The sequence below is a fragment of the Clupea harengus genome, chromosome 20 (genome assembly GCF_900700415.2).
Source record: "Clupea harengus chromosome 20, Ch_v2.0.2, whole genome shotgun sequence".
NCBI classification, from domain to species: domain Eukaryota; kingdom Metazoa; phylum Chordata; class Actinopteri; order Clupeiformes; family Clupeidae; genus Clupea; species Clupea harengus.
The window spans coordinates 12,724,301-12,751,957 of record NC_045171.1 but is presented as its reverse complement, the minus strand read 5'-3'; the positions used below and the strand labels follow the sequence as shown (position 1 = coordinate 12,751,957).

General features: G+C 44.8%; 2 protein-coding genes across 4 annotated transcripts; both read left to right on the top strand.

The window, feature by feature from the left end:
• The first annotated feature begins 334 nt into the window (after nt 1-334).
• si:ch73-335m24.2 (protein eva-1 homolog C) lies at nt 335-5,720 on the top strand. 2 transcript variants are annotated; one of them, XM_031586932.2, is made up of 8 exons: nt 335-1,080; nt 2,809-3,014; nt 3,416-3,539; nt 3,858-4,010; nt 4,239-4,382; nt 4,501-4,572; nt 4,810-4,890; nt 5,187-5,720. In XM_031586932.2, the coding sequence occupies exons 1-8, from the start codon at nt 969-971 to the stop codon at nt 5,555-5,557; spliced, it is 1,263 nt and encodes a 420-aa protein (XP_031442792.1). In that variant the 5' UTR covers nt 335-968; the 3' UTR covers nt 5,558-5,720. The 2 variants fall into 2 exon arrangements, with proteins under 2 accessions (XP_031442792.1, XP_031442793.1); XM_031586933.2 differs by lacking the exon at nt 4,810-4,890 and having other exon boundaries at nt 343-1,080.
• A 238-nt stretch (nt 5,721-5,958) lies between these two features.
• On the top strand, nt 5,959-25,674 carry ocrl (OCRL inositol polyphosphate-5-phosphatase). Of its 2 annotated transcripts, XM_012819445.3 has the most exons (24): nt 5,959-6,832; nt 7,481-7,560; nt 9,304-9,395; nt 9,703-9,741; nt 10,634-10,747; nt 12,083-12,274; nt 12,566-12,806; nt 12,937-13,089; nt 13,518-13,619; nt 13,916-14,030; nt 14,464-14,580; nt 15,143-15,324; nt 15,778-15,889; nt 16,563-16,672; nt 16,818-16,953; nt 17,233-17,343; nt 17,676-17,841; nt 18,525-18,760; nt 19,814-19,837; nt 21,640-21,759; nt 21,961-22,045; nt 22,950-23,077; nt 23,254-23,365; nt 23,689-25,674. In XM_012819445.3, exons 1-24 carry the CDS (start codon nt 6,791-6,793, stop codon nt 23,811-23,813), a joined length of 2,934 nt encoding a protein of 977 aa, XP_012674899.1. In that variant the 5' UTR covers nt 5,959-6,790; the 3' UTR covers nt 23,814-25,674. The 2 variants fall into 2 exon arrangements, with proteins under 2 accessions (XP_012674899.1, XP_031442791.1); XM_031586931.2 differs by lacking the exon at nt 19,814-19,837.
• Nucleotides 25,675-27,657: the final 1,983 nt, after the last annotated feature.

Sequence of the window (27,657 nt, the reverse complement as noted above, 5' to 3'; positions counted from 1 at the left end):
GGCCGGATAAAAGTACCTTCACTGGCCAATAGGGGAGGAGCAGAAGGTCTCTCCCACACTATGACTGTACAGTGGGCAGAGGTGGTGAGTGACGTTACAGAGGTCGGGCTTAAGAACACACAAAGGTCTGGGTTGTTTGTCCTTTCAGTGTTTGGTTGTTATAGCAACATGGCACTGTATTAAAAACTGTTAACTATAAAGATCTTTGGAAGAAACTACTGAGAAAAAAAATCTTTTTAACATTCATTCACACAACTGCTTGGTGTGTGAATGATGGATAGCAAGAGAGGGAAGAAATAGAAAGTGTTTTCTTTGAAAAACAGATATGCTGGGAATCCACACCTTGCCACTGACCCTCCACCCTTTCCAACCAGGAGGAAGGAAGCCTTTATCTGCTGGAGATGTGGAAGCCCTGAAGGACACAGAGCAGCTGGAGCTCACCCTGGAAGTGTCCTCTTAATCTTCCCGCCCACAGGACTCTGTGTGGGAACCGCACAGGCAGAGGCACTGTTGATACTGGCATCACAGTTCAAATGTGCACACGAAAACACTTTCAAAACAAACTGCACAGCTTCCTTCACCAGTGTAGCTGCGGTCAATAACAATGGTAGCATAGCCTCTCACCCCAGATACCAGGGAACCATTTTAGAATCAGCTCCAGCTTTGCTTAAATCACCGGCCTCCACTTTATGCTATGCTAATACTTCAGCCAATACCAATGGGAATGGGAATGGCATTCAGTAAGGCCTAGCTGAGTCTCATCAAGATGACGCTACTGTCTGTCCAGAGACAGACAGCTGCCTCTATTACTGTGACAACAGGAGAAGTGGATCATCCACACAATAGGAGCATTGACCTCCAACACCTCCCTTCTCTCCCACCCCACCCGTCTCCTTCACGGGCAGAAGTCTGCCTGCAGTAAACAACCCCCTGGCAGAGCAGGCACCCTGCTGGCATCCCTCTGCAAGATGGGCGCGATGCTTCCTCCGCGGAGCTTCAGCAGGTCCTGGTGCTTCCTGCCCCTCTGTGTCCTCCTGGCCGCGCTCACCCATCGTGCCCGGACAGCGCCGGATTTCACCGGTGAGTTCTCAGTTTGCACCGGATTTGTTTTTTTGGCTAGTGTAATAGAGGGACAAATTATGGCAGAAATGTACGTGTCAGCAGGATGGGTTTCAGAAGGGTGATGGGTGTGAGTGTTTGTGTTTGTGTGTGTGTGTGTGTGTGTGTGTGTGTGTGTGTGTGTGTGTGTGTGTGTGTGTGTGTGTGTGTGTGCGCGCGTGTATTGAAAAGAGAAGATTTCTTTGATTTATCGCTTGCACATCCTGTACCAGGCAGCTGCACAGTGTCACACTGAAAGACGTGGCAGGGTTACAGGGATTGTGCATGTGTGTGTGTGTGTGTGTGTGTGTGTGTGTGTGTGTGTGTGTGTGTGTGTGTGTGTGTGTGTGTGTGCGTGCGTGCGTGCGTGTGTTTGTGTGTGTGTGTGTGTGTGTGTGTGTGTGTGTGTGTGTGTGTGTGTGTGTGTGTGTGTGTGTGTGTGTGTGTGTGTGCGTTCATTCCGTCCTCTCCTCTTTGTTTTCAACACTGTTTTGGGAACAATCATCTGAGTTAACCCAAACCTCTCCAAAGGCAAGGCAATCCAATCCCAGATTGGGGTTAGACTCATTCATGAAAATAGGCTGGGTCAGGGTGACATGAAGTCTCGTTGTGTTCCCTGGAGGCTTTTGAACAATCAAATCTACATATGTAGTCATTGAATAATTGAAATTCAGGGATTTTTCATAAACTATGAAGCAGAAAAAAAACAGTGTAGTTGCGAAGCTGTGTTTCTTGACCAATTCTTTACTGAAAAATGTGTGAAACACTACCCTGAGATGCAGAGGTAGGTCAGCCCCTGATACCCTGCAGTTGACCCAAACAATATACTTCAACGGAGAGAGAGGGAGTCTTCGGCTAAGAATACCGCATTGTGTGACTGTGCCTGGTACTGCCTCCCTGGAGTCTCTGTGAATGTGCCAGGCTGGGATGGATAGCAGGCCAGCTCTGACAGAGAGTGAGGCCTGGAGCCAGCAGTCAGGCCTTTAACATGGCCTCACGTATCACATACCCCTGTTTACTACAGACGATCTCCAGGGCAGGGACAGAAACCCTAGATAAAGCCACCGCTGCTCACGGAGTTCTGCTACGGAGGGTATAACAGAGCAGGAAACAGGAAGGTCCAGCTGTAAGCTAGCCAGCTGCTTGTTATTTTGCACTGAGGAAGTCTGTTGTAGGATTTGTATTTCATACAAAATAGCTGACATGGTTATACCACCAGGTTGTTTTTAAGATGAAATGCTAACCATGCTCCTTTAACGTTTCTAATATGCCTTATATTGTCCAAACACTTTGAAATGTCTTTTTTAAAAAATTTTATTACATCATTGAAATATCCATACCAACTCAAAATACTTTGTTTGATGTGCTTTTAATATCCTCACTGAAAAGTCTATTCATTGTTTTGGCATGACAGACAATATAGCATTTGGCTTTGCAATTATAGTGCCCCGCCTAAAAGATTAGATATGGATGTATGTTTGTTTGGGCAAAGTTCTGATGTCAGTCATTCTTGTTACTTGTTACCAAGCATTGGCCTGGTGATGCTTCATTTCCTTGACTACATGCTGTATGCAAAACATGCTAACACTTATGTTTAGAGTTGGTCACCTTAATGTTTTACAGAGGTGGTCATACCTGACGGTACTTACCTTGACTTGAGATTAGTCTGGAAAGTACAGTTTTTTTTATTTTTGTTTAATGTTCCCTCAGTCTACCTGCACAGAATTCTCAGGAACCACACAACGCATGCGTGCGAGGGAGGCACTCTCGAAATCAGATGCCCCTCCAAAACCACCGTTGCGATCATCTCTGCATTCTACGGGCGCCGCGTGCCGAGCCAGTATTTGTGTCCAACCACAAACCCAAACATCACTCTTGAAGAGAACACTGAGTGCATGTCCACTGTGGCCAATCAGGTACTGTTCTCAGGAACAGAACAGCACATGAGCCGGTTTCACAACCCACACATTTTATTTATCATGAGGTCTGAGAAGCATTAGTCAACTACTCTAACTTCTAAAAAACGACAAAGTCTTTACCACTGAACTTGACACTTAATGTCCAGTTGAGTGAATTCATACTATTAAAAAAACACCTTTGTATTAGCTACAAAACCTCCTTACGTCACTGCAGTTGTCACAAGGCATACATTTATCTACGTCTATGAGTAGTAACATAGATTAATACCTCAGTGCACCAAATCTGAACACAGACTGTCAAACTAAATCCTAATGTCTCACTATACTAGTCTGGACACCCACTATCAAATGTACTGCTGCCTAGTAACCTCCCTCACGTCATTCATGTTTGTTTAAAGAAAGTGACGTCAGAGTGCCAGGACCACAGAAGTTGTCAGATACCAGTCATCAGCCAAGTGTTTGGACATGATCCCTGCCCTGAGACCAGCAAGTACATGATTGTGTCTTACAAGTGTCGCCCAGGTTAGTTGGGACACAACACACCAGGAAGATGTATCTTAGTTCATCACTATATATAACCATGACATAATGCCGTTGCTTCTCATCATTTGTGGCTGTGTGACACACAATAAAAATGATCTACAGGGCGTCACGCATAACTTTCCATATGAAACATTGATGACATTTCATCATCATGACATTGTGATTAAAATGCGGTATCCAAAACATTAGTTAATTAAGTCTGATTGAGTCACTCAGCAAGTAAACAATAAACAGCAGCTTTGAGCTTTGTATTTACGAGAATGAAAAATATTTTGTGTGTGTGTGTCTGCCTGAAAGAGCACCATAGGACTAAGATGGTGTGTGAGAACGAGAGGCTGCGGCTGGCATGCAAGAACGACACAGTCCTTGCAATCTACTCTGCCTCGTTTGGCCACCAGCCGCACTGGAACCATGATTGCCCACAGGAAACTGACATCGAGGCTGACATGGGTCTGGTGCTTAATAGCTACAATACTGCCATCGTGTGGAGCAATGCTGTAGTGTGCTTATTCATTGACAATGTGGTTCACCCGACCTTTAGCAAATGTTTTGTATAGCTTTTATAAGTTGTATCAACTGAAGTGTTAATTTTTATGTAAAATTTTTATGTAAACATATTTTGCCAGTAGAAGATCAGATCCACAGTCAGTGTGACTGTGCGATGTATGTGTTTTTCAGAGTGTCTGTCAGCCACTGCACTGAGGAGAGTATCTCGTCGGTGTCATGGCAGAACCAACTGCTCCGTGCTGGCAGACATTCAGAATTTTGGTGACCCCTGTTTCCCTGGAACCAGGAAGCATCTGCGAGTGTCCTACACATGTGGTGAGTGAGGAAAAGAATCAAAGTAAAAAATATTTCAGGTGTGCACCAGATATTTTAGATTTGAGACAATAGGATAGGAAAAATATCCACTGACTTAAATGGTTTTCTGTTCAATCAGTTCCTAGGTATCTCCTGGAAGATGTTGGACGTGGAACCACGGACCCATTTCTATTAAATGACTACACTCATGGTAAATCATCCCTATTACAAATGCAAATAATATGATATCAGCCAACCTCTTTTTTAGTTGTCTTATTACATCATTAAATGGTTCCCCACGTTTGTCAACCCTTCACTGATTGATCTATGGTAACAATTGGACTTCTAACTGATATCACCACAGGCAAATAATCTAAACTAGTGTTCTCATGAATCTATATCTATGAATAAGAGCAAATGAGCAAACGGATGAACCTCTCGTACACAGGCGGTTGGTACACTGGCCCCGGCGTGTCCAGGCCTCAAAACATTTTCACCAACTCTCTGGAAATCTTTTCCCAAATCCAGGGTATGTGGTTCAGTGGCTGTTTGGCTATGAGAACTCAATGAGAAAGTTACTTTGCAGAGTACCTCTAACATCCTCATGTAGTTTCATTTTATATTATTTTGAACAATTCAATGTTCTCTCTGCCTGGTTATTTCAGATGGTGTCAGGCTTACTTTCAGCTTGGCGCTGTCATGTGACTTGTCTAGCATTGTTCATGATATTCTTCCATATCAGTGCCTTCATGTTACTTCACTTTTTTCCAGGTTGCCATTTCAGGTGTTTGTAGTCTTTTTTACCCTGTATTTTTTACTCCACAGGTGTTCCAGAGACCGTGGCCCTGTATTTTGTCTCTGGGATCTGTGCTGGGTTAGTCTTCCTGCTATGTTTGTTTGGTCTAAAATCCACACTTGTGCGCGATGCCAAGGAGCTGTTCTCTGAACTAGGCGATGAGCTTAAGGCCACACGACGCCGAGGCAACTTTGAGGACGACGAGGACGTCATCTCTGACTCCTCCTTCCGCCGGCTAACCCAGTCGTATCGTATGGCAGACATGTTCGGCCCAGACATGATCATGACTGTGGAGATGGTGGACAGGGATGATGAGAGGGGGAAGGACACCACGAATGGGGATATGTGGCCTAACTCCAGTCCTTATGCCATACACAACATAAAGTCCTCCGCTACATAAACAACTGGACCATGGATTTTTTTTGTCACTTTAACATTAGAGGGAGGTGTGTGTAGAAGTGTGTGTGGGAATGAGTGGTGGGGGATAGTGCACCAGTCATAGGCCTATGTTCATGTGTGAAAAGATTCAGTGTCACCCACACAATAAAACTGTAGACTACTTACGTTTTGAGTATGGCAAAATTAGTTGTTCAACAGAAATCTCAAATTTCAACAGTTAAATGGGAGGAATATTAGAATTAAACTAGTAAATACCCTATAAAGTTTGAACAATTAACATCATTCTGTCATATTTCTTTAATGGACAATTCATACATCCACGTTAATAAATCAATTTTTGACCCTTTGTCTTTCCTACATTTTCATTTCATCCTTCGAAAAGAACTGTGCTTGCGTATGTGTGTCTCTATGACAAAGGGGCAAGGCTCTATATTAGAATAAAATAAATAAAAAATTTACATTAGCGGTGCTATTACCATAAAGATGACGAAGATACCATGAGTTGCATAGAATTTCTCCAGACAAATTGTAGTTAGTTTTGGAACACATGCGCAAAGTGTGCGCAGAATTGGGGGCAACATTCCTTTCCTCAAACATTCGACAAACATGCGCAAGTGCAAATTGAGACCAGACCCGGTGGAATGATCAGGGAATGATGCATGTTCCGTACCAAGCTAACTTACTTGGCTGCAGCTAGCGGTCCAACTAGCGTCGTGGATATCTTGACATTAAGGAAACGGTACTAATGTGTTGAAAAGTATGTTAAGCTGGCCAGAAAATATAGCCAGTCATTAATGGCAAGTTTCGACCAGCTTAGCTAACGTAACGTTAGCTGTCGTCCTGGCCCTACAGGGCTGAATCACTTATGGCAACGTTAGCTAGCTGGTCGGTTATCTAGCTGGCTACCCAACTTGCTAGTAAGATAGCTGGCTGGCAAGACATCTCATCAAGCTACTTTAAGCTAGTTAGCAAAGTTACCCTGCAAGCACCTACGTATTCCTTTTTATCTGCCAACAAACACATTTTTCTTATGAAGAACACAATATTACACCGCATTGTTTTCGGGGCAAACCAACGTTGATTCACAACGCTAGCGAACCTAGCGATACTATCCTTGCTGTGAAGAAATATTTCCGGAAGGCCGCCGGTGTAGGGGTGTGGACTTCAAGGAGTTCACACGGAAAAAAACATCTGGAGAAACACTAACCGGAGGAAAGGACATTACAATTTAATTATGGAGTCGTCTTTGGGACTATGTGAGGATACATTTCTGGCAGTATCCTTTTAAAAGTTTTGTCATCATAAGTAGTTATCGTTAGATAGCTATCCAGCTAACATTAACTAGCCGGGTATTTCTGTGTTGTGTTTCGTGGGCTAATGAACCTAACTTGACGTGCTGGGATGTTTAAACTGCTAGCTAGCCGCCTTTACTGAACTAAACCAAATTCAAATTTTGTTGCATTGCAAGTTAACATGATGGGAACTGCTAACTGGTTTCCTAAAGGAATTTCCTGAAGTACATTAAGGCATAACTTAATTACGTTATTCAAGTGCTGTGTGATATGATATACATTTGTAGAAACTGTGAATGTGATGGCTTGCAAGCTAACGGTGCCCAGCTGATAACGTTAGTAGTGTTACATCTAGCCAGCTAAGTTAGGTTTTCGTGAAGCATATCGCAGCACCCTAGTGCCGTTAATGCTAACTAACCATCCTTTTGTTATTTTATCATTAGTCACTACACGTAGATTTAGGCCTTGTTATCAACCCAGGTGATGTTCAGAAGGTGTTCATTCTAAACCAGCCATTTGCTTGCTTTGATGATAAGCCCTGACTGCGCGATTTCCAGTCATTTCTGGCCTGTATGGCCACATCTGTGTTGCCCCCCTGTAAGTGCAGTTCATTCTTTGACTGTGATGTGCAGACGGTAAAAGGTTTTGAACATCGAGCAGGACAGAAGGAACCAAGACTTCTCTCTCTTCTCGAACGTGCTGGGGAGTTTGAGTAAGTGACTTCACTGATGCTTTGACTGATAAATGTATGTGTTGTTTGTTTTCTTGGTTTTATTAGTAAATGGTTATGTATTAACATGGCAACTGTGTCATATTAGGCCTAGTGCTTTTTTTTTGAAAATTAGCAATGACGTTGGCATATAGAAAATTAAATGTCATGATTAAACTTTAATATTTTTTATAATTATGATAATTTTATGATGAATATGTGATATGTGCGTCAGAGATTTGATCTGAGTTTGGGTGCAAGCAAACAGTCACTACTGTGAGGATTATGTCTTTGGTTGTTGCATAACAGGGACTGCAGAATTTGTGGGACAATTTTGTGGCATTGTGTGTGAGCCTGATTGTCATGCCATGGCATTCTTAGACCTTGCTGCTGTGATGTTTTCACTGTTACTCATAGTATGTGTGTATGTTATGAGTGTGTGTGTGTGTGTGTGTGTGTGTGTGTGTCAGGCCTAGTGCCAGCCAGCATGCTACCCATTAGGACCTGCATTCCGTCTCCTTGTGCTAATACCTAACAGGACTCACATGAGTGCAGCAGTCATTTAACTGCATAAACAGTGTACACACTACACTGTGCTGTCAGCTGGAGGAGTACACACACACACACACACACACACACACACACACACACACACTTACTTTTCTGCCCTCTTTAAATTTCGAACACAAGAGTTGGCTAATTTGTGACCTGGACACCAACATAAGTAATAGAGTGTCTAGCCTATCTCTTAAATGCAAACCAGCTCTCTGCCCACCAACTGCTATTGGTCCCTTGCAGGGCTTTGCATTAATGCTCTGATGGGATCGTGGGAACTGGAGGTAGTGTTAACAGTAAACATGAAAGAGAAATGGAGAACATAGCACCACTTGAGATTGAAATGTAACTGTTAACCCTATAGTTTTATATGTCACTGCGCACTTAAATACTATGTCTCCATTTCCAGCTCGGACCACGTAGCACTGCGTAGCATTTTTGCTGATGAGATAGCATTGCTTTGACCTCACACGAGAAAAGCAAAAGCACACACTTTTTGAGAAGTGTGGGGTGTGAATACTGAGAAATCACCATATCAGAGGGTCCCTGTTTTGGGCCCCAACATTTGAAATTGGTAATTGGTAAGGTTTTTCAGCATATGGCTAATCAGTACAGACACTTAGGCAGGTTATCATTCTTTGTCTGAGGATTAGGCATAAATCAAAGTTTAAATCCTATTTTAAATGATTATCTAATGCGATTTTTAATCATTTCACCCGCATAAGCTCTGGGGACTGAACTGCTTGTACCTTGAGGAGAAATGAAGGTAAGGACGGGGAGGAAAAACCACATCAGCTTTATTGAGTCAAGCAGAAAACCAAACACTTTTCTCTGCAGTGCTCCTGGATGCCCTCAGCAGTGGTTAATGAGGGAAGTGGCAGGGGAAAGAACAGGTGTAAAACCAGCTATCACTGGCAGTAGAGGTGTTCTCGGAAACGGCCATCTTCTGCCAGTTAACACAGTGTGGTGTTGTCTAAGTGCTTAAGTGCCTTGCAGTATATTTGGAAACGAGAGTCAACATTCTGGGTTGTCAAGGTGCAGTGCATGCTAAATCTTAGGGAGTCCATTGTCTTTTGTGGTTGTTTGATATCATTTCTGTGATGCATCACTCATCTTATGTTGTCATTGTTGCATAGGAGGTGTACTGCAAGGATAACTGCATTTAGAGTGATGGCTGTATATCTTTGACAGGTTGGGAGTTTTGGCAAATCCTGATTCTGTCGTGTCAAGTCCTCAACCTGACCTGTATGTGCCCATCAACAGTCATTTTCAGATAGTACGAGGTAAGAATTGGTTTGTTCTTATTTTTTATGATTTCTCAGACCCTACTGTCACTTAAGATAGCCACCTATTAATGAACCTTCATGTAGTTCTTCATGTAAGGATTGAATAGTGTTGTTGACCTCTGTGTACTTTGTGTACGGGGAGGCTAGCATTTGATCCTCCCCCTTAGTCCTTCCTCTGTGCTGATTTTAAAAATAAACACTGCCAAATGAGCCTATGATAAAGGCTTCCTGGTTTGTGGGCACTTTTCAAACATGACCTTTGTGCCTTTTTTCCCTAACCTTCTGTTTCATTCTCTCCTTGTAGAGGCTGAGGAGGCGCTTCTCATAGATATCCCCCTGAATGGTAAGTATTACACCTTCAAAATGATTTTGATGAAGGCTTGTTGCCTTTTTTTTTTAATTTTTAATTTTTTTAATAAAACCCTTTCTGACACTGGGGCCAAAGCTCTCTGATGTGGTTTTTATCTTAAACCATGCTGTAGACTGAGGATGGTTATCAAGCTAAACGCTGAAGCAACTCAATAGTAATGCTGTGATGGAAAGCATTCGCTGCCTGCCAGAGTGGATAATCAGTGTCAATAGTGTCACTTTTGCATACTGATAATGAGGTTGTTCCAAGTTAAAGATTCTCTCAGGAGCTACTAAATCTATTTACTAACTCCTGATCTATCCCACATTCTGTTACACTTCCAGGATAACATTGAGGTAACTATTGATATGAGAAGGTACCTAGATTATAGATGATATATACGGCCCGATGCACACGTCCTGCGTTGTGTGTGCATGACTGCTTCGGCTCGGTTGCGTGTGTGTATTCACACTCCCAGCGTGTCTGCTGCGGCACGTCTACTGCCAGCCTGTCTATATTTGTCCATTTTACTGCCTATGTTTGCTGAGAAGCGCTTAGGTCTACCTCACGTGTGAAAAATAACCGCCAGACTGAAACTCTGAGCAGGCAGTCTCGCGCAGGCAGTGTGCATGCTCTAACCTGTTCACATGGGCGGCAAAATTAAAATACTCAGGTAACGCAGCCAGCACGCCCACACACAACGCAGACGGTGTGCAAGAGACGTATGACATAGTTAATCTCTAGGTAATACTGATATGATGTTTTGAGAGTCTGCAGATGTATGGATGTTATGGTTCATAGATGACTCTGCAAGCACCTATGTGCATTTGTTTGTGTGCTTATTTATTTGTGTGTGTGTGTGTGTGTGTGTGTGTGTGTACTCTAGCCTCCCTGCGTGTTCGGCTGAAGGGTGAGCGAACCCCGGAGCTGCTGCTGGAGCTGCAGAACGACGAGCGCAGCCAGAGTTTCCTCTCGCAGGTGAAGAAGGCCAAACAACAGGGTGAGTGCAACTGCAACATAGTCTCTCCAGTGTGCCTGTATGAGTATCCATCTCTCTCTCTCTCTCCCTCCCCTTTCCCCAGATCATCCATTATTTATTTACATCCTTCATTATTTATTAACCTTAGAGAGTCAGTCATTGCCAGCAGATTTTCTGGTCCCGCTTAAGGAATTTGTCTACAACGCCTCTCTGGAGGTCTGGAGGAAAATGTGTATTTGACAGCTGGTTTGTAGCAGAGCATTGCTTTCCTTGGCTCATCCTTTTAGTGGCTTGTGAGAGGGCACTGGACACTAGTTCTAATACAAATACAGTTTTAGTCAGGCAATCCTGAGGTCACGCACATATATCACCTACACTGTCGCTGATTTGAGCAGCACTTTACTAATAAGGGCTTGGGCCGTGACGAGGCGACACTTCCTTGTCCTGAGGACTCATGATGAAAAGTGCTGATGTGTCCCCATCAGAAACCCGTCCCACTGGTTCCTGTCAGTTATCATGTGTTGCTTTTAACAGTTAACTTGTGAGTGGGCTGGCCAGAGGTTACTGGCAGGAGGCAGGCAGAAGCCGCAGACGTCAGGGAAAGTCACCTCTTAGCCAGTGTCCGCCCAGGCCTCTCGCTCACTGGCCTGTCATTGTGGCCTGTTTCCCAAGCATTTCCTGCCCCTAGACGTGTTGTGTGCAGCATAGAAAAGCCCTGGCAGTGGTTTAGTAGTGACAGGTGGGGAGTAGGGTGAAAATAATGGCCAGGCCATAGAGAGCAGGTCTTATGTAACTCTGCATGTTGTAAGACATAGATGGCATCTGCTTTACTTCTGCATCAGATATGGAGAAATATTCTTCTCATGAAGCTTGTTTTTTTTTGTGTGTGTATGTGCGCGAGTGTTCTCTCTCTGTGTGCGCGTGTGCTCTGTGGGTGTGGGTGGTGTGTGTGTGGGTGTGTGTGTGTGATGAGTAATTTATTTGTCATGAAGAAGCTAGCAGTCTGTCTTAGACTCTGTATTTGTCTGTGTGCTCTATTTTGTTAGTCAGCCTAACGAACAGGTGGATAGATAGATGCTCAGCAGACAGGCATTGCCCACATGCAGTCTAGATTATGAAAATTGCTGTTTCCACTATTCCATAGATATAACTGCCCTGTTCATAGACCAGATGCTAGACATGAGATGTAGTTGTTATATATTACATTGGATATAGGATTTGTCCTCCCCCACAGTCTGTTTACTTGGCTCTACAGGGAATCATTGTTTGCCTTCAACTTTAATTAGCATCATGGCAGTTCAGCTGTGGTACAAAGGAGCGCTTCATTGATTTAATGCCATTTTTATTGTTCTACAGCGGAGTCCAAAAGCAACCTACCGAAACCCCAGGAAACCATTGTCCCTCCCCCTCGGAAGGGGTCGGTCCCCGTCGCCCCACAGAGAGGCATTTCCAAATCTGTCAACGCTGCCTACCCCATTGCCAACCTCCACAGGAACTCCGTATCTGCCAGCCCCAAGAGCAACTCTTTAGGGAAGCAGACCAACTCAGGTGTGGTGAGACAATCTGTGCCTAGCTGCTCTCCTGCTCTCGCTTCGTTGCACTGTCGTTCCGTGATGAATGTACCGCAATCGCTGTTCTATCAGAGATATTTCTTTTTAATCGCTTTTGCATGTAGAACAGCTTCACACCCATTTATAACCTTTGACATTGGATTTCTACGGAGAGGCTGAAATTGGAACAAGTGCCGCAGTAAAGGGAGGCGGGCTGTGCCGTGATGTATGTGTTGTGCAGTGTGCCCATGTGATTTATGATCCCTATCGCTCCGCTCGGCTTCTGCAGACCCAGCTCTCTTGCTGGCCTCCGACTTTGGCTTCGAGGAGACTTTCAACCACGCGCTGAAGGTGGAGGAGAAAAAGAACCAGCAGAACCGCAGCACCACCGCCCCCCCCAGAGAACGCCTCCCAGCGCCACCACTGCCACCCCGCAAGGGCTCCTACACCCCCTCTGCGCCCCTGCCCGCCACCCCGCCGCCCAGAGATCGAGGCCCCCCAGTGCAGAACATGACGCCAGTGAGAGCAGAGTGAGCAAAACCTAACTACTTTATAATGTGCTGTGTAGAGAAATACCTCAACATGGGAGCTGGTAATCAAACCTGTGGTAGTAGTGTCGCAAGATCAGAATTCTCAGAGTGTTTTTGTAAATGATGGCAGCTTCCGACCGGTGGACAGGAACGCCAGCTGGACAGACACCCCCCCCAGCAACACCATGCGGCAGGCCCTGCAGAGCCAGGGCCAGAGGGAGGGCATCATCCGCCACCGCATGGCCAAGAAGGAGAAGGAGTACGTGGACATAAAGAACTTCAGGTGAGCGCGCACTGCATTACGTTTCCATTTAGCAGAATCTTTTATCTAGAGTGAATTATGCTTACGGTGCATGTTCTCCCTTGTTGTCAAATCTACCAGTCTCTCTACCAATTGAGTTAAAGGATCTCTCACAATTAGTACCATGATAACATGTCAGAATGATCTGTTGGTTACATAAGTATTAAGCATTAGTGAGGGTCTCTTACTGAGGGTCTCATTACTCATGATTTGAGATGCATTAGCATTAGCTTCACTGCACTACACTTGCGCATCTAGTGAAGTCACCCTTACACACTTACTGATGAATGTAGTGGGCAGGTCCATCCCCTTTCCCTTACCCTTTAACACAACAACAGGATACTGTGTAATGCGTGCCCGTAAGTGGATGTTTCTGTGACGTTGCTGGGCTTTTTCCTGCTCCCCCCCAGGTTCTTCACCGGGACGTGGAATGTGAACGGACAGTCTCCAGACAGCACCCTGGAGGCCTGGCTGTGCTGCGACCCCGACCCACCTGACGTCTACGCTCTGGGGTGTGTGTGCACTGATCACGCAGTAATGAGAGATTAAAAAATCCCCTCCTTCTCCCGAGGCTGTTTATAATGATGAGTGACATTAAAACTCTCCCTCATTTCCAGAAGCTATTCATAATCAGAGTATGATTTCATTAATTAATGGAAGTTTTAGAAAAAAATGCAAAAATGACGTGCACTTTATGGTTTCAGAAAGAAGAAAAAAGCTAATGCAGGGTGGAACACATGCATGTTAAAAGCAGTGTTGTTGTGAAACAGAAGCACAACGTAATACTGATGTGTGTTTGACCTGGTAGGTTCCAGGAGCTGGACCTGAGCACAGAGGCCTTCTTCTACAAGGACTCCTCCAAGGAGCAGCAGTGGGTGGACATTGTGGAGAGGAGTCTGCACCGTAATACCAAGTACAAACGGGCAAGTCTTCTTAATTCTTACGAAATAAGTAGCCAAAAGAGCATCTGCAGTACAAAGTACTCCGACAGGCGTTTTCTTAAAGTAATTGCTTGTGACTTAGAGAGTGGCTTTTTCATTATGCTGAGGGTCTGGTGCTTCAGTTAACAGTTTGACTTGGAACTCTTAGGATGAATCATACTGCATTGACCAGAGGAATGTTTTGTGGTTGGATTAAGGCGATGGTGTGCAGAGTATGGGCATTCCCAGACTGTAGTTGCATGAATAGTTTGGCCTATACATATATGTCCAACAGTTGGATCAGAAACAATAGCTTGGACCCTCAAACGATTTTAGTTGTGTGTTTTTTTTATGCTCATTAAACACACAAAGCACATGCCAGGGCACAAACTATGCCATACCTTTCACTCATGTTTGGTTCTCTGTGTCCCCTCAGGTGCGCGTGATTCGTCTGGTGGGCATGATGCTGGTGGTGTTTGTCAACAAGGAACACAAGCACCACATCAGAGAGGTGGCGGCGGAGACTGTGGGCACTGGCATCATGGGCAAAATGGTATGAGTCACCCAAAGGGGAAGGACATATCTGTCCCTGTGTATTTTTGCTCCCTGCTCTGCCTAAATATACATGGTCTATCCTCGCAAGAGTTCATTCTGGAGCCTATTTTTGCGCTGTGTGGTGTTGGAAGGCTTTGTACTGTGTTGGGTTGAAAGTATTTAGTTTTTAGCAGAAAACTGTTGCAGCCTCAATATGTAGTTTTAGTTTGTATGTGCTATTCTGCTGTGTCTGTCTTTTTTCTCCTGACATGTTTTTTCTGGAAGATGTATTATTTTAATAGTAAAATGTGCCCTGCCTCGACCCTGAGCCTACATAGAGCTTTATTGTAATACATCTGAAACAGCTGGTAAAGACTTTGAAATGCATTATTACATCAAAATAAGATGTTAGATTAGATTTGCAACCAAACATGTTTAGCACCTTTATTTGTTTAGGCTGCTCTGGCCTGGACCCCCTCAAAACTGATCACAGTGAGGCAAATTAAATCTGTTACGAAAGATTATATTTCTCTCTCTCTCTTTCTGTCTCTCTCTCTCCCCCCTCCCCCCCCCCAATGCAGGGTAATAAGGGTGGAGTGGCCGTGCGCTTCGTGTTCCACAACACCAGCTTCTGCTTCGTCAACTCTCACCTGGCGGCCCACGTAGATGACTTTGAGCGGCGGAACCAGGACTACAAGGACATCTGCGCCCGCATGAGCTTCCACCTGCCGGACTACCCTCCCCTCAGCATCGTCAAGCACGAGTGAGCACCACACCTCGCAGCTTACAGTCTTTTCCACAAACCACACAGAAAACCACACACAAGATGTCGACTTAAAGGAAAACTTTGGGATTTTATCAACCAGGGCCCTATTTTTAGATCTTTTTGGGTCAAAAAAAGGACAATTAACAATACAAATGTATCCAGTATTGAGTAAGAATGCTATAACCGGCGTCCACAAAACAGCTCTCATGAGGCATGCATCCGCTTGAAAGTAAACTGCTTTTTCCTCCACTAACAGGCTCATAGTAATTAGAAGTGTCTGACTACATGGAAAGGATTCCTACAGAGATAGACCTGTGTCTGTTTACCTCAATGTTGTCAAATACTTATTATGACATTATCAGCCTGTCAGCGGCAAAAATAAGCACCTATGCCTCTCACTATGAGTGGAGTTCATCATGGGTCTGACCTAATTTTTCTTCTCGTCTGCAGTGTTGTGATCTGGCTGGGAGATCTGAACTACCGTCTCTTCACACTGGACTCGAGCGAGGTGAAGAAGTACATCAAGAGTAACGAGCTGAGGAGACTGCAGGAGTATGACCAGGTGAGGAAGGTGCAATACTGACACTGGATTTTTGTGTGGATGGCTGAGGTAGAGACCACACATGATAAAAGGCAAAGCGGGCTGTATTACATATATATATATATATATATTATTTTAGCCTCTGAAATGGGATTATAGCAATTAAAAACACCATTCCTGACCATTCCTCACTGCATTGACTCACTAGTGCCTCCTGAGGTACAGAGTGGTATTATGAGGGAAGATGGGTCGGGACTAGCTGGTTAGCATGATAACTTTAGTGGAAATGTGGGCCTCACAAATTCTTACATATAGCACCTTTAATAGTGTTAGTACCATCCCTGTGCATGTCAACACTCTTAAACATGAAGTGGACTCCTACCTTGTTATGACTTTCACTGAAAGAAGTTTTCGAATGACACTCGGAGGAAGGAAGTAATTTGTATGGTTTTGTATTGTGTGTAGAGGTGTAATACTTTTATTTCCTCAATTTTTGCAGGCTGTTTTGCAATCCGGAGCCCCGGTTGCATCCTTGTCAGTAGAGTCTCTCATTGTTTCCCCTTTACAGTGTATAGAAAAGAGGCCATATTTCTTTTCTAAACACTGTAACGGGGAAACAATGAGTGTAATAAATATTTCCCTACTGTCACACTGTAGTTCCTCATACATGTTTTGATGCTCTCTGTCCCTGCAGCTCAATATCCAGAGGCAAACAAAGAAGGTGTTTACTGACTTCATGGAGGGAGAGATTAACTTCATCCCCACATACAAATATGATCCCAAGACTGATCACTGGGACTCCAGGTGATTGCACTGTCTGCAGGCTTATGCAGTCTTTACCTATGGACAGCTATTTAAATGACAACTCACTCTCTATGGCCTTTGTCATTCAGATAGCTATAATATGAATCTGCCCTGTTGTATCTGTGTCTCCTCCTCACCTCTGCAGCGGCAAGTGCCGTGTCCCAGCCTGGTGTGATCGGGTGCTGTGGCGTGGAAGCAACGTCAAGCAGCTGCACTACCGTAGCCATATGGAGCTGAAGACCAGCGACCACAAGCCTGTCAGTTCTGTCTTCAGCATTGGGGTAAGAGACAGAGGAGAGGAGACAATGTTTTTTTCTCTGAAACACGATAATGGGCAAAGAATTGTATAGTTTAGAGCAAAGGCCTATTGTTCTGGTCAGGAAGTGGTTGCCAGTTGTTTTTCTGATAGTTTGCAAAATTACCTATTCTGTGGTTTTCTGGCAAGCAAACCTTTGAGGGGTTGCTGCTGGCATGAGATTGAGTAGATTCTGGTATGCATGTGGCTGTGGACATGATGGCATAAACATGTCCTGTGTGTGTGTTGATGTTCTGTGTCTCAGGTTAAGATTGTGAACGAGCAGCGCCACAAGAAGGTCTTTGAGGATACGGTGCGCATGCTGGACCGGATGGAAAATGATTTCCTGCCCTCGTTATTGCTGACTCGCACTGATGTGAGTGGAGGGGCAAAGTGCTCAATACCCTCATTGATTTCTCTGTCCCTCGCCTGCCTCCCCTGTGATATGATAGTGGGGCCTGATCAATAAGGTGTCAGGTTTCTATTTGTCCCATCTGTATCGTGAGTAGAATACAGAAGTGTCCTTCCTGTACTATATCATTCATACAAATGGCCAGGTGACAGTTTTCAGTGTTGCAGAATAGAAGAATAATTAGCGTTATTATACGGAAGAATCATTGAAGAATAGTTAATAATGTTCAGAAAAGTGAGTGATGATCATTGTTAGCCATGTTCTGAATGCCCCTTTGACCTTCCTGTTTGCTGTAGTTCACCTTTGGGAATGTGAAGTTCCGGCAGCTCCAGCTTCAGTGTTTCCAGATCACCAACGATGGCCAGGTGCCCTGCCAGTTCCGCTTCATCCCCAAACTCAATGACACGCAGTACTCGAAGTCCTGGCTGAAGGCCGAACCCTGTGAAGGCTACCTGGAGCCCAGTGAGTTCTAATTCCACTTCTTGTCGACTCAAAGAGGTGTGGTTGTTGGTGCTGACCCAGAGAGTAGAAGGAACCACCTCCAGTATTTAGTTTAAAACCGTCTCCATTAGTTATTAACTGAAGAACCAAGGAACTTATCCATGAGTGAAATCAAGCACCTATGTACACTTGTTGAGCAAAGATCTGGTCGTCTTTTCCACCCCTGGTTTGGAAGGCAGGAGTTTCGTAGAGATGGTGCTTTCTGTGCTAATGACTTGTTTTGGAGCTGCCCCTGTGCAGGAAACTTCTGGATTTTTCAAATTGACCCCTAAGGACTCACTAAGGGCAATTAACGATCGGAGTCTGTCCAGTATTGAGTTAGAATGCTCTAACTGGCAACTGCTAAAAATGGCTATCCAATGTAATCCCATGGGGCAAGCACCTGCGTCAAAGTTTTTTTTGCCATTGACAGGCCTATAATGTTATAGTTGTTATTATATGACTGCTTTTTCAGTTTCTGTAGTTTCTGATTCTGTTGAAATTGACTGTAGAAACATTTAGTTTGCACTCTCTGCCTCCTTCGGATGTTGTCATATGTTAAAGACTTGTGTAGATATATATAAAGCATCGGGCTGCTTTTTATGTCGACCAACTGGAAATCAGTTTAGTCATAATCTAGACATTTTGTTCTCCCACCCACCCAGATGAGACGCTAGAGATCCACTTGGAGGTGTACGTCAGCAAGGACTCGGTCACGCTGCTCAACTCGGGCGAGGACAAGATCGAGGACATCCTGGTGCTGCACCTGGACCGGGGCAAGGACTATTTTATCACCATCGCGGGCAGCTACCTGCCCAGCTGCTTTGGCACCTCGCTGGAGACCCTGTGCCGTATGAAGAAGCCCATCCGCGAGCTCCCCATCACCAAGCTCATCGACCTGGTGAGTGGGCTGAGGCCGGACCCAGACGCCAGGACCAATAGGGGAGAGATGAGAAACCTGAAATACGACACATATATTATAGTTGAAATAAAATATAACCTTGCATATATTTTCTTTGTATGAGAAATTGAAACCGTGTATTGACCTGTGGTCTGCGTAAACATTTGGCAACATTATTGTTGCTGTAACCAAAACAGGTTGCAAAACCACCAAAGTGTCTTTGCTTGTTTACGCAGCACAGTAAGACAGGAGCAGCGTTGTCTGTCACCACATCATCATGCCTTTGTAGTGTATTTAACAGCAGCCCTGGGAAGAATGTCTATCTCAGCCTGCCTTGCGATTATTTAAAGAACACAGTAGCATCTAAAGGAATGAGGAAGTAACTCGGCCTCCAAGGGCTTTCCTTGAAGACAGGACATCTACAGCATGCCTTGCAAACGTAGACCTAAAAACCTTTTAAAGACAGCATTTTGGTTTCCCCTCTCTGAGTTTTTTTCTTGTACATTTCTAATTCTCATGCACTTCACTAGTGAACATCTCGGGTTTTACGGTTTCATTGGGTTTGGGTTTTGCTGCCTCTTCTGCTTTCACTCTCTTAACTGCACGTAGATACCAAGCTAAGGAATGTGAACTCACAGGGCCTCCTGGGAAGATACAAAGAAGAAGTACTTAGTTTTAGTGCTTTGAGATGGTCTGCATTTCATACAGATAAAAGGTGTTCACAGAACAAATTGAACCCAAGCAACCCGAATAAAATGCAAAAGCCTCTTTCAGTGCGTCAGGTTTAGTCTCACTGAAAGTGTGGTCATTTGGTGTTCCCATAATGACATTCTTAGTTTTTATTTGACTCTTGGCTTCTTTGTATGCTCCTACGATGGCCCCCATCAATTCTGTCTGATATATTTTCACTGGTGATGCAATGGTACTCTGTCATCTTTCTCTCTCTCACTCTTTTCCTCTTTCTCACCCTGTTTGTTTCTCTCTTCCTTGACCTTACCTCCTTGCCTTGACCACTCGTTTCCATCCAATCACTGTCTGGGCTGCTTCCTGCAGGGAGAGGATAGCTTCACGGAGAAGGTAACGTCTAGTAGCCTTCACTGCCACATCAGGATGGCCTCTGTCCCTGTCAGTGTCTGTTTATGGGTGCTCAAATGTTCTCTGGATTGAACTGATCAAGGAAGTGGCCTATAGTTTATAGCTTGTGGAAAGATTGTCAATAATTTGTGGTTGAATTTGTGTGTGTGTGTGTACAAGAAAGTTATACACTAGAAACAAGCTATAGAGAGCAATAGATATCAGGCATCAGGTCTATCGAAAAATATTATGAATGCGAAACTGAGTGTTTGTGTGTGTATGCTGGTCATGTATAAGTTGGTTTTGGTGATATTTGTTTTGGGGTTGTTCTCGTCAACCACTTTTCTCCCTTCTTTCCACTGTATGCGCCTGTCCTTTATCCTATATCGCCCCTCTGCTGTGCATCAGTGCTGCACAGACCAGATCACAGCTAATTAGCGTGTGTGTGTGTGTGTGTGTGTGTGTGTGAGTGTGTGTGAGAGAGAGTGTTGGCTCAGATTTCACACTCATTATGCTGCAGAGTAATCCTGTCTCCTTCCCTGGCCAGAGCAGGTGACTTGCTGTGGAGAGCTAAGCACAGATAAATCAGATTAAAGCTGGCACGATAAATCATTTAACGGTAGTGATTTTAAGATCACGTTTCAAACCAGACCTAGACCTACAGGGTTCTCTCTGTCTCTCTCTCTCTTTGTCTCTCCTTCTCTCTTTTCATCTGCCTCTTGCTGTTAGACTGTCTCTCTCTCTCTCTCTCTCTCTCTCTCTCTCTCTCTCTCTCTCTCCATCTCTCCATTTCTCTTAATGTCTGTGTGTGCGTGCATGCACGTAGGTGTGTGTGTGTGTGAGAGAGAGAGATGCTTTGATCCAGCAGTAGCTAAATTCCAGGAACCGTTCAGAGAAGTCACCTGTTGTCACTGTGCCTCCACTCATCCCCTTCACGCTCTGGGCCTTTTCACTCGCAGCCTTAGGCTTACACAGCGGCCAGAGGATCTCAGAGGTCCTTCTCTTTATCAGCATTCCCGTCACTGCTGCAGGACCTGCAGACTATCACAAGCTGTTCCCCACTTTACTTTCCTACTTTGCTTGTGTGTGCGTGTAGGAGATTGTTCCCTGGCCGCCTGAGAGTGTTTTGGGTGCAAGTGTTTTTTTTTTGTGTTGAGTGTGTGTGTTTTTGTGAGAGAGATGTCTCCATGTGTGTGTGAGAGTGTGCGTTTTGTTTCTGTGTGTGCGTGTGCGTGTGCGTGTGCGTGTGCGTGTGCGTGTGTGTGTGTGTGTGTGTATAATGTGGGTGTGCTTGTGTGAGATCTTTCCATGTCCATGCAAGTCTGTGTGTGTGTTTGTTTGAGAGAGATCTCCATGTCGGTGTGAGTGTGCCTATGTAACCCCTCTGCCAGTTGGGTTATTTTTGGCCCGACTTCAGAATTCCCAGGCATCCATTTGCAGAGGCCAAAAGAATGTCATGCTCTCAATACAAAATGGGCCTCTATCGAGCCACTGATGCCTATAGCACTCATGTCACTTACTGTGGTCCCCTGTGAGAGAGTTGATTTGACTATCAAAATATTTCTCTCTAGACGCCAGCTGGTCTGTCTCTGTGATTTAAAATATCTTTTGCCCATTCCGTGATGCCACATAAATCCCCAAGGGAGGTACATTCTAGTACTAGGTGAGATTACAGGCTTATGAGAGAGAAAAGGTTAGTCCCGAGCTACAAATCTGCCTAGCCAGGATGGTCGCAAGGGTTTATGTGATGCCAGTGTGGATTGAAATGTTTCTTCTCACACATTTGCGGGGTGTTTGTGCATCAGGAGAAGTCCAGGATGAATGTCCTGCTGGTGGACAGCGCTGGCCCCGAGGACAAGCCTCTGAAGATCCCCAAAGAGGTGTGGCTGCTGGTGAACCACCTCTTCACCAAGGCCTGCCACCAGGTCAGTCACTGCACACAGCACACACTTAGCATGCCAGAGGAGAGTTAGTCTTCCAGCAGGGTGCATGTTATACCCCATCAATGGGTCCTCTGTCCCTATCCCTTTGTCTGGATGCTTTTATGATGTTCTTACGCTGTCCGTCTATCTGTCTGTCTGTCTATCTGTCTGTCTGTCTGTCTGTCCGTCTGTTTCCTCCCTCAGGAGGACCTGTTTCAGACTCCAGGCCTACAGGAGGAGCTGCAGGGCATCATAGACTGCTTGGACACCAACATTCCCGACAACATCCGTATCCTCTCTTTGACCCCTCCTGCATTCGTGTGTGCGTGTCTGTGTGTGTGTGTGTGTGTGTGTGTGTGTGTGTGTGTGTGTGTGTGTGTGTGTGTGTGTGTGTGTGTGTACCTACATATGACTTGCTCATACAAACTCAAAGGTCAACTTGGGCTTCACAGACACTATGCCACAGTTGAGCTTGTTCTGTGTGTTTTGGCACTTGAGGCCATGTTTTGACAGCGTGCCAAAGTGCGTGTGTGTTCTCTCCTCTTCAGATGGCCTTCCTTGCTGTGACATGTTTGTAAGCGCTGAGTGTAAATGTGTGTGTGATGGATCTGTCTTGGTGCTCAGCATTAATTAGGCCATAACCACCCTTCTTTCTTTTTTCCCCCCAAACATTCCTTCCTTGCCAGTTGCCATTTTTCTTCCTTCTCTGGGCTGTTGTCTTGTTTTCACGCTTTCCCTTCATGTCTCTTTCATCTCACATGCTTTTAGGCATAGTTGGGTTTCTCCTTGGGTACCCACTGGCTCAGAGTTTGTGTGTTTGTGTGTGTGTTGTGTGTGTGTGTGTGTGTGTGTGTGTGTGTGTGTGTGTGTGTGTGTGTGTGTGTGTGTGTGTGTGTGTGTGTGTGTGTGTGTGTGTGTGTTTTGTTCACATACATCTGTGTGTGTGTTTGTGTGCCTATGTTGGTGGACTATTTGTTGTCTGATGTGTGTTTCTGTGTGTGAATGTGAATGTACTGTGTGTGTGTGTGTGTGTGGTCTGTTAGTCCCTTTGCTAATCTGTGTTTGTTCAAACGTGTGTTTCTTTTCACGCTGTCCTCCACCTCAGTGTGTTCATTTGAGCGTGTAAATGTTGTAGTATGTTGTTCATTTTGAGTTGTGGTCCGTGTGTTAGTTCCTTGACCAGTGCGTACTAGCTGGCTGTAATCACACGGTGGCCGAGGCGCTGCTGATCTTTCTGGAAGCTCTGCCGGAGCCGGTGGTGTGTTATGAGCTGTACCAGCGCTGCCTCGAAAGCACGCACGACAGCCGCCTGTGCAAACAGGTACGCGCCTACTCCATTGTCTAAAACCATGGACTCTAAAACTGGCTGATCAGTGTGAAAAGGGCTCGAAAGATAAGGTTATTTAAGGTTAGAACTTTAATAGGTTAGGAGATTATTGGGGTTAATGTTACTTTGAGTTACTGCTATAAGTGTTGTACCTGTGTTCTGATTTACAGTTGATATCTCAGCTCCCCCGGGCTCACCGCAATGTGTTCCGCTACCTGATGGCCTTTCTCCGAGAACTACTGAAGCACTCAATAGACAATAACCTCACCGCTAGCCTCTTAGGTCAGTTGCTTTCTCACACACACACACACACACACACACACACACACACACACACACAAGCACACACAAGCGCGCACACATTTTTTGATCACTATTTACAAAGGACAAGGCTGATACCTCAGCTTTGATCTTTAAAATCACTAACCTAGCGTTGAGCCTTGTTCTACCAATCACTCTTCTGATAAAGATGGATTACATCGAATCTTCTCAGAGAACATTTCCAGTACAGCCATTCAGTGTTCAGAAATTGGAAACCACAATCCAAAGACTTTCTTTCTTTTTTCTCCCCTTTTCAATCTCTCTTCTCCCTCTATCTCTCTCAGCGTCTCTCTTTGCCAGTCTGCTCATTCGGCCCCCTCCTAAACTGCTGAGCCGACAGACGTCACAGGACCGACAGAAGGCCATTGATTTCATCCTGGGCTTCCTCATGGCAGGAGATGATGAGTGAGAGGGTCAAGGATCAGGGGTCAGCAGTTAAGGGTCAGGTCCCTGCCCCCCTGCTCTGGTCTATGTGGTATACCAGTTCAGGTGGATTTGAGGCCTGGAGCAAAAGTGTTGAGGGGTGTGTGTGCGTGACTGAAGGTGTGAGCGAGCGAGCGAGTGAGTGAGTGTAAGCCAATGGCTGGATGCATCTCAAGGAGAGACTGTGCTGTGGTTGTTGAGATAATTTTTTTGCACACAGAGATGGTGGTTCTCTTTGATCCCATCATCACTGTGTGTGTGTGTGTGTGTGTGTGTGTGTGTGTGTGTGTGTGTGTGTGTGTGTGTGTGTGTGTGTGTTTTCCTCCCCTCAACTGCCATTTTTTGCACAATGGCTCTGGAGGAGGGGACTGGAAGAGAGGGTTGTGTGCCTCTAAGGTCCTCATGGATGCCTCTTCACCTATAGGCCCTCATCCGTGCCATTCGTTTCTCCCTGCCCCTTCTCCTCTGTGTTCAATCCACCATCCCCACTTGTACCTTAAACATACTGCACAGTGGTGCAGTCCATGCCAAAAAAAAACTAAAACACAAACACTCCACGATGTAGGCATGTACTAAATGCCCTCACAGCATTAAGTGGAAGAGTCCTCTTCAGCACACTAAGTTTGGCCATCCGGGCCACCGTCTGCAAACATAGCATTAAAGTCATTGTGTCTAGCCTTCTCCCTGCTTCTGAGCCTCAGAGGACTCGTGGGTGTGTGGGTGTCTCACATCAGGCAGATAATCAGGAGAATGGTATTCAGGTTTGACTGAAGCGGAACTCACAATTGGACTGGAGGCTGTCTATTATGTCTATTATGTTGAATGGAGTTCTAGTTCCTGTGGTTCCTGGTTCCCAAACTGGAGTTGTTGGGAACCTCCACTGCGACAGCCCCTTTCCCTCTACAGCGGTCATGTCCTGGACAGAATGGAGGGCGGCTGTCCTGTATCATGAATCAAGGCTTGAAGAGGAGAGTTTCTCATGGGATGACTATGACAATTGACTACCTTTTTTGAGACAGAGGTGATAGACAAAACTGCTCTAGCGGTTATTTGGGAGTCACAGTAGTTGGGAGTTATCCTTGAATCGTTGACCGGAGGGTGTAAATACGAATGTTATTTATGTGCATATACACGTTTCTCTCCTCATCTGATTTCTCAATCATGTCATATTCCATTTTTTGATTTCTGGTTTATTTTCATTTTCTGAAACACTCTTTGGATGCACTGCATCTGTCAGCCCTTCTGCACTGTTCTGGACACAAACCACCTCCGCTTCTGACCGGGTCGGCTCGACCTGGCCTCGACTGAGGCTGCCTAGCGGCCTGCTGGGATGGACACTGTCCCTGTGAAGCTTTGGTCGGGTCCCGTCAGCACCCAACAGTCCCTTGTCCTCCAAACTGCCTTCTGAAACCCCAGCCTGTGCTCAGAGATCTCGAACTGTAACTTTTACCCTGTGTCTTAACTGTTGTGTGTGTGTGTGTGTGTGTGTGTGTGTGTGTGTGTGTACCATAACTGGCCTGTGGTCTCTCTTTGTAGGTGTTTATTAAGTGTGCTGTCATGTCTTAACTGCAATGGTGGAGTGCCCGTGTCCTCTGGTTTTCCTGTTAATGTCATCATTTATGTTGAGTGTTGAACTCACTCAAACCTCCAGAAATCCCAATCTCTGTTTACAGTCTCAAACCATGACCTTTACATGTTAGGTGTATTTGAGAGTGAATGTTTGAGTGTGTATGCTCTTTGTGTTTAACATTTATTAGCCCACAGTTCTGTCTGTAAGTTGCTGTGTGTGTGTGTGTGTGTGTGTGTGTGTGTGTGTGTGTGTGTGTGTGTGTGTGTGTGTGTGTGTGTGTGTGTGTGTGTGTGTGTGTGTGTGTGTGTGTGTGTGTGTGTGTGTGTGTGTGTGTGTGTGTGTGTGTGGCGCTTATGTCTCAGTATGGCAAGTGCAAACACTTTGTGGGTGTGAAACTGCAGAATGTGCTGATGAATTTTTTTCATTTCCTCTGGTAAGCTCTGTGGCAATAAATGCTTGTCCCTAATCTCCGTTGTCTGTTCCACAGAAGTAGTGCACTCTGAAATTTGTATTGAACAGGATAAAACTTTTTCTACAAAAGGAAGTTCAGTGTTTAGCTAGCATAATCATCTGGATGTTTGAAATGTCCCTGCTGATCCATCAGATGACAAGCTGTTACTTCGTCTTACTTCCATTTTAAATGGAAAGAGCGGCCTATATAACACTCACTTGCTAGCTGCAGCAGTTGATCCATGAAAGACCACAGTCACAGTCTGTTTGCCATTTCTAAGTGTCCAATGATCTTGTTCCTTATAAATGTAGGCAGGCTGGCCTCTTTTTCTCTAGAGGCCCTTCTAAACACGCTTTCTGTTTTTTTTTCTTAACACTTCTTTTCTTCACTTCCTCCTGGCATTAAGCGAGTAGATATTTGGAACAATGACCTCAAAGCAGCCAGTTCTCAGAACCAGACAGAGTGGTTGTCACCCTTGACCCCCAAGGGCAGCTTCGGACTCTATTTTGCCACATCAGCAGATTGTAGGGCACCCCGTCATGTCTTTCGTAATCTCTCATTTCCCACAAACCATCAGTAAATCCTAAAGTATATTCGCCCCTCCTGCTTGCTCAGCATTGCCAAAGCAATGATGCTTAGGAAGGAGAGAAATCAGTCACGTATGACGGAAGAGAGCGACTATGTCGTGGTCTGACATTTCCTTGCTTTAGGCTTTTTAGCACAGCTAGGCCACCAGACTGCTGGAACTATTGAACATAATGTTTACTCCCGTGACTTAAATGTTGTTTTGTTCTTTCCTCTATATGTCATGAGTGTTTTTTTTGTTTGTTTGTTTTTGTAATGGACCGTCTCATGATTATGGTACTTATGAAAACGAAAACTTGCACGTTTTCATTCCCCCCTCCTATTTTTTGGTACTTTTAATTTATTTAATGGAAATAAACATATTTGAAAAACAAAATTTGTTTGTGCATCTGAAATGTCCCACAACCTCAACATATTTCAAAATGAACACTGATGGCATGGACACCAGTTCTTTGAAGTTCTGGGAAGAAATCTATGGCAGGAGGAAAAGTTTAGATTAGATTGGATTCAACTTTATTGTCATTGCACAGAGTACAAGTACTGAAATGCAGTTTAGCATCGAACCAGAAGTGCAAAAAAGCAGAAAAGTATTTATAAATGTAAGGTAGTAATATATAGATAAATAAGGTATATACAGTATGAAATAAGATATGTGCAGTATGAACAGTATTGATAGTATAACTGTGGCAAAGGCTATGAACATGAGCAGCAATATTGCTATTTAGCAGTAGGTAGTGCAGATATGACAAAAGTATATGTAAAGTGCAGGTGTAAGTACAAGTGATGGTTTTAGTAGAAGTTATGTACAGAATGAGGTAAGAGGCATGATGTGATATAAGTACGATGGATACACTATGGACAAGATATGTATATAAATAGATATAAATATGAATACACTATAGGTGAAAAAAGTACGGTAGTTAAAAAAAAAAAACAGTTTAGTGCAAATGTTCAGTGGCTGGAGGAAGGTGTGTGGCGGTCCAGGCCAGGGTGGAGGGGGGGGAGTACAGTCACTGGAGGAAGGTGTGTGAGGGGGTAACCAGGGGCATAGACATATATAGACCCTATATAACCCTATATATGTCTATGACCAGGGGGGCTATTTTCGTGGTACAGAGTTCAGCAGGGTGTCAGCCGCAGTGAAGAAGCTGTTCCTGAACCTGGTGGCCCGGGAACGGAGGGCTCTGTAGCACCTCCCAGAGGGGAGGAGGGCAAACAGTCTGT